The 10,924-nt window shown below is 37.0% G+C and overlaps 1 protein-coding gene across 2 annotated transcripts; it reads left to right on the plus strand.

The window, feature by feature from the left end:
- Positions 1–1,385: 1,385 nt before the first annotated feature.
- Positions 1,386–4,165, plus strand: bsx (brain-specific homeobox). 2 transcript variants are annotated; one of them, XM_086099063.1, is made up of 3 exons: positions 1,386–1,745; positions 2,718–2,908; positions 3,217–4,165. In XM_086099063.1, exons 1-3 carry the CDS (start codon positions 1,463–1,465, stop codon positions 3,457–3,459), a joined length of 717 nt encoding a protein of 238 aa, XP_085955189.1. In that variant the 5' UTR covers positions 1,386–1,462; the 3' UTR covers positions 3,460–4,165. The 2 variants fall into 2 exon arrangements, with proteins under 2 accessions (XP_085955189.1, XP_085955190.1); XM_086099064.1 differs by having other exon boundaries at positions 3,235–4,165.
- The last annotated feature ends 6,759 nt before the right edge of the window (positions 4,166–10,924 follow it).

The raw sequence follows: 10,924 nt of genomic DNA on the forward strand, positions 1-10,924 counted from the left end.
AAAAATAGATGGAAATGTAACACTTCTGTACAGCAACTATACATTAACAAAAATAAAATTTCCAAAATTACACTGTCACCCAAACGTATAGCCTGCACGTAAAGAATTAACTGACGCACTGTCTTGCAACTCCAATTTCGACCTAATGAAATTGCCACAAAGCCGCTTAAGAGTGTCCAAAGAATGAATCCCAAAGGCGATTTGATCACCATCTGATCCATTTATTTTCCAATTTCCTCTCTAAAAGCAACTAGTTATCTCGGTGTGATGCTCAGATGCTACATAAGAGCTTACATTTGAGTAGCATGTTTTCTTCCCATTATTCTTATTTTGCTCTAAACGTCACATTACGGTTGTTCTTTTTTCATTTGAATGACATGCCTTTTTATTTTATAGGGCAGGTTATAGCCTATAGATATGAAATATTGTTTTTGAGCTGCAGGCATATCTGAAAGTGCATGACTCTCACTTTACACAATCAAACCTGCTGATTCCCTGTAATTAATTTGTTCTCCGTCCATCTGATCAAATGGAAATCCTGCCCTGCACATTCAGGATTCGAGTTTCCGCTCTAATTTCTTCCTAATTGCCTAACATAGCATTGCAGGCTGGTTCTGCCTACATTAAGGCACTTTCGCATTAACTGTCGTGATTGGAAATGTGATGACGGCACCATATCAACAAATTATAGCAAACAGCTTTGGTTCGTAAATGGGCACGGTGTACTCGCGTAGATTTTAATACCGACAATTACAGTCCATTCGGATGGAATTGCAAGAGAGATTACTCCCGCGACACCCGATTAAAAAACTGAAATGAAGAAAGACTGCAAATACTTTTTAGGCAACTTTAAAGTTTATCAACAACAACAACAAAAATCCACTGGTTTAGAAAAATACAACAGGTCCAAGAAAAATTTTATCCACATGCATGGGGGAGTGAAATCTAATAAATAAGTAAATACATTTAAGCAGCGTGTATAGCTACCCTCCTGGTCCTCACTTAATATTGTTGCTCCCAAAAAGAACAATATTTTGGATATAAAGTACTACCTTTTTATTTAATGTTGACGTTGTTTAAACAAATCATATGCGGATTCATGCAGAAATTAGAAACACCCCAGACCCATGCAGGAGGTAAATGGTTGCACATAAAAACAGCCGCGTTGCCTGGCAACCAAATAAGCCCTGTTTTAAGTATTTGTTTCCACCCGAATGACGATGTGTTCCACGCACTCTGCTTTTCTGGATGATCGCCGTTTCACCAAGTGCACAATTTCCACCAATCGGAGTTCAGACCGTCTCTCCCGCCCATCTGGACTCTAATTGGCTGATGGCGAAATCAATTTTCACACTCCTGTCTGAATAAGAACTTGATGACAATCTGCCCTTCCAGGACATGGTGACTGTCACTTAGGAGCAAAACTGAGAGGCGACTAGAAAGAGGCTGCAGGCGCCGATGCATGTTTAAAAGTCACAGCATACTTGCAAAAACTTTCATCATGAGCATGAATTACCCAACAGCAGGTCCCACGCAGAGGTCGACGTCGTTTTTTATAGAAGACATCTTATTGCACAAGCCTAAGCCGCTGAGAGAAGTTATTCCGTCGCCTTTCTGTAGCTCGGTGGCCTCACGGATGCCCATCCTGGAGTATGGATACCCACTGATGCCAACGCCAGTATTGGCCCCACATCCACACCATCCGCTCCACAAACCAGAACACCACCAGTACTTCTTTACATCTGGTAAGTACAGATCACGATATAGCTACATAGTATTATTTTTTTCTGGCGCCCCAGCTGCAGCATTTTTTTTATATATACAGTTTATATCTCATTAGATGTCCTTTTAAAATAAATGGTAATTCAATGAATGCTATACCATTATAGGACATTACAGAAATTGTAGTTCTTTTCACTTAAAAAAAAATTGTCAATTCACAAAGAAATTATGGTAAAATTACACATTTTTACTGTTAATTTCTCAGTAAATATAAATATTTTTTCCCCATTTGTTTTTAGGGTTTTAAAGTTGAATTTTACATTTTATTCCATGAAATAACAGACAAGTATTTGTGAAATTACATTTACAATTATATTTATATATGTATTTCTATGGTTTTGTTTGTTTGTTTTTACAGTTACAGTGATTTTGTTATTTTACATTTGACATGTAAAATCAGAGCTTATTTTTGTAAATTAAATGATATATATAGGAAAAACTGTCAAATGAAAAAAGTACAATTATATTATATTACAGTTGTTGTTTTTTTACAGTGAGTGGCCATATGGCAAAATAGCCCAAGCTGCAAGATTCGTATATTTACCTTCAATTTTGTCTAATAAAAGAGTCGGCTATATAATTTGGCGGTTGTAAAGTTTATTGCCCTCAGCATAATAGTATAGCCTATATTTTTAATTTGCCATTCATTCTTCAACAGCAAATGCATCCAATGGACTATAGCCTACTTTTGATGTTTTGCCCCTCTCAAAATTAAATCAATAAGCACAATATATACCCTTTCCCGTAAGGTAAATCGTAAAGGCAGATATTGATGGTAAATAATTGTTCTTAACTTTCCTCCCCCTGTTTAAATAGAGCGTTTATATTCAAATAAATTGATACATGTATTCATTTAGGCCATTTAAATAAATTAATAGACAGTCAACTGTAGACTCATTTTATATTATTACCCCCCTCCCCTTTTCCCCGTGCAGGCATGCAGATGCCGGCCTTGTTTCAGCACCACGTAGACTTACCGGGGAAGCACTGCAGACGCAGGAAGGCCCGGACGGTTTTCTCCGACTTGCAACTCTCCGGTCTGGAGAAGAGGTTTGAAATCCAGCGGTACTTGTCCACGCCGGAGAGAGTGGAGCTTGCCACTGCCCTCAGCCTTTCCGAAACGCAGGTACGCTCTTACAAGCTAAAAAAAAAAAAAGGCGCTTTAAGGTGGAAAGCGTTCTGTGGCGCTGTGACAAACCTGCAATTTAAATGTCATTTATTGTGTCGCTTCGTTGTCCAAGAACTTATTAACATAATTAATTAATAACACACCAGAGTTCCGATAGTGATAATTAGCTGTTTATTTAATATAGAAGTTTAACAAATTTGACATTCAGTATAACGGCCAAAAACTAACACTTACGGAAAATTCTCACGATTACGTGCAACGTTTAATGTTGGCGTCCGAATTTGAATTGAACTCTCCTCATGCAGGTGAAAACGTGGTTTCAGAACCGTCGGATGAAGCACAAGAAGCAGCTGAGGAAAGCCCAGGATGAGCACAAGCCAGCCGGGCAGCTGGAGAGAAGCGCAGAGAACTCGAACGAGAGCGAATTGACGGAGAAGAGCGGCAAGGAACTGAAACGTCCACTGGAGCGGGACACATATTTGCTGGAAGAAAACGACGACGATGTGGATATCGAGGATGACATTTGCTCGCCGGATCACCTCCTATAGTAGGCTGCGTGGCTGTTTTACATGCAGCACGTCGTTTGTAAATAGCGCTGACTTTATATTATTGTCATGGCAAATATTTAGCGGTGAAAAATGATGTGATGTTCATTCACGCGCCTGCTGAAATGTTTAATAATTTCTTTTCATCTCTGTAAATAAATTCAAAATATCATATATGATGGAATCTAATACAATATTACCGTTACAATATTATCTAATTCAAATCTATTGTTTACATTTATTATTTATTTTGTTTGTTTGGGTTTTTTCAGACCGGAGGCTTAATGGCGGCTTCTTCTTTTTTAACACACCGGCTCTTTTGTTTTGCATTTTGTCTTTGCTGGGCTTAAATAATCATGGCATTTAAAATACTGAGCATGACTTTTTTCATGTAAATTTATATTGTGTTCCACATTTTCCCCCTTTAAACTTAAGGCATTCCTTTCTTTGCGTACTGTTATACAAATAATTTAGTTGAAGGCTATGCTTATTTTATACCCTCATCTCTGATGTCGATCAGTTTGAACTGAACTAACCTCTATCTTGGGCCCCGTTTTGAAGTCTGTGTGTGTCGTGCTTTCAAACAAGTGGCAAATTATAATAGGCTATATTCAAAATACGAAACAACAAAAAAAAAAAGGATGTAATTGGCAAATGTCACGAAGAACGCAAGCCGCATGTCCATGTTATTTCGAATTGGGAATCTGTTACGGGTGTTTGACCGATGTGCTGTGATGAGCGAATAATTGTGCTTATCCTCGAACTTCTGGTGGGTCAAATAAAATTCTGACGACTATAATTCATTCGCTTTGGTTTGTTTTGTCAAATAAAATGGAATTTGGTTTTTAGAAAGAAAATTAGACAGTTTTTGCTTCTTCTTTTTTTTTTTGCTTTGACTTGACATAACATAAAATGCCATTCAAAACGTGCGCATTGTTTTAAAAAAATTCACCTTTTTTTAACTATAGCCTATCAATAAAGTATCTCTACACATCTAGGACCTTACGTTCTCCAAGTTATGAAATATTAAGTGCATTTATTGGGTGGTTAGTGTTTGTGATAATCAACACTCTCAGCGTCTTTCGTGACGCAGCAGGTTCTTCACGTTGACAGAAAAAGCTGATTAGTTACAAAATATTTCTTCTGCAATACTAAAATATAAATCACGTGATGGCGTAATGACTAATGATGAGTCCCATCCATGCCATCATTGAATAATTTCAGGATACTAATGAGCTACAGCTTCCCCCAATTGATATTTGCAAATAACATACACTTGTGTCTTTTGTATCGAATTTGTAGTCCTGCCTTTTGAAAAGCAACCCATGCCATGCCCTAATGTGTTTCAGATTATCAGACAGCGGGGGGAAATACAAGAATAGGCCGTGCAGAAGGTGATCAATTAAAAGATTAAGCGTTTTGCAACACATGGCTGCATCTGCATTTGGGCCTAATAGCAGAGCCATCAGCTCATTTTCTCCAAGCCTACCGCCTACTGAAGCGTCCTTGTCACATCAAAGCGTCCACGTCTGCATCATCTTCCCAATGGGCAGAAAGGGATGCTAATTTGAAGCCCTTCATATATAGCAGTGAAAGACTCCTTCAATTAACTGGCTTTCAATGCGGGGAAAACGAGTAGGTGGAACTGAAAAAGATGCAGGGACTACAGAGTCTGGATAGGCAACATTTCTCATTGAATTAAAAGGGCTCATGTGTCATTTGTTTCCTATCAGGCATCTGAGGATTTATCACTAAGAACAAACCGCTTCAAAGAGTACACGATGGGTTAAATAGAGACAGTAATCTAATTAAAATATTTCAGAGGTAAATAGAGCTTTGATAATAATGTGAGAGCACAATTAGTATAATGAGCTGCTCTAGAGTGTTTCCCATGAAGGGGGCGGTTCTTCGGGACGCTACTTTATGGGCGAGCAGGAATGGCACCAGATCAGGACAGGTGAACCTCAAAGTGTAATGCTGGCACAATAGCCCAAAACAGGAGTGCTCAAAGCCATTTGCATTATACATTTTCTTATCATGTTGGCCTACTAAAATATATTTAATCACTAGACAGTACGGTTTAGATGTTGCAAATGTAAGGTTCAGAAATGAGTAAGATTGAATTTAATTTGTTAAAATATATATTTACTTATACATTCATGTTTCCAGAATTATTATTTACACATTTATATATTTAGTTTTTTTTAACACAAGTAGCTAAAATGACGTGTTGAATCTTCTGTTCTCAATCACTTGCAAGTAACAAAAGTTGCAAGCTCCTGGTTGGTTAGTGTTGGTCAGCTGATGAGTGGTCAGGAAGTGCGAGTAAACAGCATTGTTCCAGAAGAAATCCGTCTCCATCCGGCTTTCTCATCATATAACGATTGTTTCATTAACCACCAACGAACCCTTACTTACGATATTTTTATCCCAGGTCTAAAATTTAATTTACCCAAGCCTTAAATTCTTATATCCGCTCCGTCCATTCCGAGAAATGTCGGGGGGGGGCCTGTTGTGTTGTTGTTTCTTCTGTCTGCGTGCTGGAAAAAACATCCTCACCAAAAGCAAAGCGGTGCATTTGAGGGTGCGTTTGTATTGTAGCCAATGTTGTTCGGGCAGGCGGGTAGTTACTAGCGGTTAGCATAGCATCTAGCTTGTTGTGTTCGGATCACGGCAGATACAATTGTTTTAAATTGGGTGGGGGTCGCTGTCTGTGCCTGTAGCAGACATTGAGTTTGATAATCTGGCAGCATTCTCAGCAATTAGTCTTGTACTTGTCTTTATTCATTATTAACAGTTTCGATTCGAAGTTAGCACATGACGTTAAAGAATCCATTAGCGGCTCTCTTCTTCGGCTGTCTATGTATTACGTCATTATGTGGGTGCGACCCAGTGTGCCACCAAGTGTTCAGACAGAGACACTGCAATTTGTGTGGAAACCGGTTAAATGGGAGCTACTCTTAGGCAAGCTGTTGTGTATTCAATTTCATTATTAGCACGTGCCTTGAAAAAAACGTGTACAACTACATATTTTGAATGTGACTTTTATGGCCACTAGATATTTTTATTTTATTTACGTATTTAGAGTATTGTACAGGATGTCTGGACACCAGTAAAAATACAAATTGCTCTCGAAATTTGATCAATAAATGTGATGAAATCAGCACTTTAATATATAATATACAATGTTTTTGAGTTATGTTTTACTAATTGTGAATTATTTTATCTCTTACTAGGAATCAATTAATTATTCTCTTATTTTTTCTCCTGTTATTACAGCTATCTTTTTTGTTCTGCCAAGTGGTGTCGCGCTTGCGGTGATGAAGTGACGAGTTCTGGTGATGTGCTGTGTTGTCGTTATCCTCAAGAACGGAATGTTTTTTCAATCATTGACATTGCATCATCAAAGAAAGCAAGCGATTTTCAACACTCGAGATTGGTGAATCGTCTGTAAAAAATAAAATAAATATACACACATGTGAGGACGATTAATAGTATTGATTTTTGGAAGAAAAAAAAGATTAGCGATATACAGGGCCAGTGCTGGTTCTGGCAGGGCCACCACCCGAAAAGGCCTAACGTAGAACCCTGCAATAGCTAAAGCGTTATAGCACAGTGTCGGCTACTCGATTGCAATGTTGAAACTTTGTTTTCTGAGAGGAGTTTTGCCGTAGTGGAAGTGGCTGCAATAGGTGAAGCAAAGCAAAGCCCCTCGCTCCGGTGTGCACAAATGAAGTGCCCGTGTACACTCCGGCAGTGAAGCGCTAGTGAGTAAAGCGAGGCGAAACGCTCCCTTCGCTTTTAGTGTGAATGTCGCATTATAATTAGGCGACTCAGTATGTCCACTACCGCGTACCGTACCGACTTTTCCAGCTTGTTGGAAGAGGTAGTAGGTGATAGGCACTCGGCTCATTGCAAAGTATGCAAAAAATATATATATAAAGTTGGGAACTTTGGGCGTGAAGGCCCTCGAGTCACACGCCAAAGCCGGAGAAAAAAATATTGTAACGAACTAATAAGTCTGTTCTGTTCCGCACTCTTGTGTCCGAGTGTTAGTAAACGCAACACACGTCTGGCAGTAGGAAAGGGAAAGGTTCATGTGTGTGTTCAGTGCTATTAGTGCTCGCCGCTCGTGAATTGTTTTCTTGTTATTTTTTGTATTTTTTATTTATTTTTTATAAAAGAGCTCAGTATTGTTCATTCGGTAAAGTCATCATCATTGCTCTTTTTTTTTTTTTGATTTTTTTCTTGTTTTTGGCGTCGGCCAACAGTAGCCATTTGTTCATGACAACTAAAGTGGGTGACATCCCAAACAACGTTTGCTGGCGGTGTTCTTGCGAGTCGTCACAATTTAAAAATGCCACATCCATTTTTCTGTATGTGGCCCTTAACGGAAAGAGCCACCGCTGCTCTTAAACCATGACCAAAAAAAAAAGATAAACAGAAATCATGCACTGCAAACATAATGATAAATCATAACAATATTATTAAACAATGTTTACTTACTTAATTTTCAAACGTAGCTATTGGTAGGCTAATTGCTAAAGAAAGTATATTTTTTCTTTAACTTGCACATGCGCAAGTCGATGCCACATTGCATTATGGGAAACAATCCAAATGAAACTTGTGCACTGCAGACATAATAATAAATCATAAAAAATATGAATAAAGAATGTTTATGGACTTAATTTATGTATTGTATAATATAGGCCAAATACTAAAAATATGTTTTTTGTTGTTGTTTTTTATGGGGAAAAGTGCAAAGCTATTGGCATCTAGCCTACAAGTACATTTGAACGTATTTGTAAATATGTTTAAACTTATATGCAAGCCTGTTTGAACATACTTGAACATACATACATACAATCCGTATAAACATTCATTGTTCATGTCCTGAAGACTCATTCTGAACTGTCATTAATAAAGATTGAGTAGATTGGATTAATTGTACTTCTTCAATAATTTAACCGTTTTGTTTGTTTGTTAGTTTTTTGTTTGTTTGTGGAATATGCTGCACGCCGGCTCCGGTGGCATGTATTGCAGAGTGTTTGGTCCCACGCCCATTGCTCACCGAGGGATAGCTGCTTTTACCAGCAGCGTGTCCAAAAGTCATTCGTCTCACCTCCTGTGAAAGTTGATGGGACTCGTCACATGACCTTATGGTCAGTGGAGCCATATAACCTTATGACCTTAAACGTCTCATATTGAAAACTAGAAAAAGTGCAATTTCTGCAGAAATTGCGTGGAAATGCTAAAAGCTGAAAGCTAATAAAAGCTGGATGCATGTGGAATCCTTGTGAAATGCTTATAAAGATAAATTATGTGAAAATTACTCATTAATAATTGTTGTTGGATGACAAATACATTTAAAAAAGAAAAGAAAACTGCAATAACGCTAAGGAGCTTCAAGTGGGAATCGATCCCCGCGACCTCCTGGTTACAGTTGTATGTATGGAAGTGGAAAGTGGCACAAAGTTCAATGTCAGTCCCATTAAAAATGAATGGGGAAAAGTTGATATTTAACGTTAAATTGTGCGAATACTGTAACTAATGTGGAATCAGACGATATATACCCAGGATGGCGTGAATTTTTTAAGTAAGTTGAAATTCGAACAGTGTAAATCGGAAGAATTATGCGGGAGTTATTGCATGGCAAAAAAGTGTGGAGAGTAAAAATCACAATAATGGAGCCCTCTATTTCATGAGTATAATGTTTTTTCTCCATTAAAACCCTTGACGTATATGATCTGACAGATGCATTGCACAGATCATCTATTAGAGGGCAGTATCACTCATCTGATGGCTTTTCCAGCAACCTTGCAAGATCGCCCCAATTGAGAAATGAGGGACACCTATAATTATTAATAATGGGAAATCTTCTTTCTAATTTTTGGGAAATACTAATATGTTTGATATGTGTGTTTATTATAATATTTTTGACAGTTATAAATGTAGGAATTTAAAGCAATGTGACCAGATGTATCAAATATGACACAAATCAAAAGTCATGCGTGGAAGTTGATTTTAAAAAAAAGTTTGTTATTTGTTCAAAAGCACCAAAAAATACTCTAATTACAAACAATCAGAATTTTCTCACATATTTTATGGTTCATTCTTTATAGGGTTAAAAGCAGAAACAAGTTATTTACACACACAAAAAATCTGCTGGATAAGAAGAAAATTCTGCACGGGTTTTTCCAGGTAGTATACACACATTCAAAGTTCCTTAATGCTTTGACTGCGACCCAGAATTTGTTCACACGATACCATATTATGGAGTATCACAATTCTGATAAGCATCAAGCAGCAAGGCCTTTGAGGAGGTTCCATGTACATGTATTGTTGTAGTCAAGATCACACAAACAGAGACCAAGACTTTATCGAGACTGGAGAGTATCGAGGCCGAGTCAAGACCAAGACTGTATATATTAAAGAAAACAAAAACAACAACAAAAAACTGTATATTTTTTCCATTATGTTTGCAACAGAAATGTAATATTAAAACATTTTCATTCGCATCTAAGGACGAACATTTTTTGTTTTCATCACATCTTAACGAGAATTACTTCGGTCTTCTGTGCCTAAGAATCATGGGTAATGTAGTAATGGTGCAAACCAACTCATTTACATCTGTAAATCAAATGACTACATAATAGCAAAAAATGCTATCTTAACCGTGCTAAATCAATCAAAGAAACGTACAAATATTTGACACACAATCTTTCACAAATGAAGTTACAACAGACTAAAACAGACTGTAACACATTTTCCACATGTAGCTGAGATTTCAAGTGTTTTTTTTTTTAGGGCTGGGTATTAATTCTAATTTCCTCAATCGATTCAATTTCGATTCTCAAGAGTTCTGTTGGATTTGATTTCGTTTTTTCCCGATTTGTTTTGATTCACTTCAATTCAATCAGATGTCGTTTAATTCTGGCATATCAATTCTTCTTAAATGTCAAGGACATGATAAAAACTCCATCACTTAAGTGTTACACAAACATTGACATCAGCAAGGATGAGCTGAAAATATTTCATAATCAATATTTCAATAATTGTAAATATAAATTAAAGCGATTCTGAATTGTCTTTTTATTTCACGTGAATGGTAAATTTCAATCTGCTTTAAAACGGGGAAAATCCAATGAGCAGTTACAAACATTTCCAAGGATTCGTTAGTTGATAACAGCAGTCATATTTTCTCAAATCAACTCCACACAAAATCATGAAGCATGTTTCCTTTTTGTTTTAAGGTATGATTTATTTACTAAACTATGGACATCATGAATAACAATAGGTACAATTTTGGAATAGAAAAATACAGAGAGTATAAATAATAAAATTTAAGGGAACAAATTTGCAACATCACAACCTATTTTAAAGACGTTAAGAACAATAAAGCATTCATTGTTTAAAAATCACCCCTGAAAATACATGTACAGTATAGTGCCTTTTTAAACGCAGTTTT

Source organism: Leptonotus elevatus, chromosome 16 (genome assembly GCF_054856555.1).
Source record: "Leptonotus elevatus isolate MCC_2025b chromosome 16, RoL_Lele_1.0, whole genome shotgun sequence".
NCBI lineage: Eukaryota > Metazoa > Chordata > Actinopteri > Syngnathiformes > Syngnathidae > Leptonotus > Leptonotus elevatus.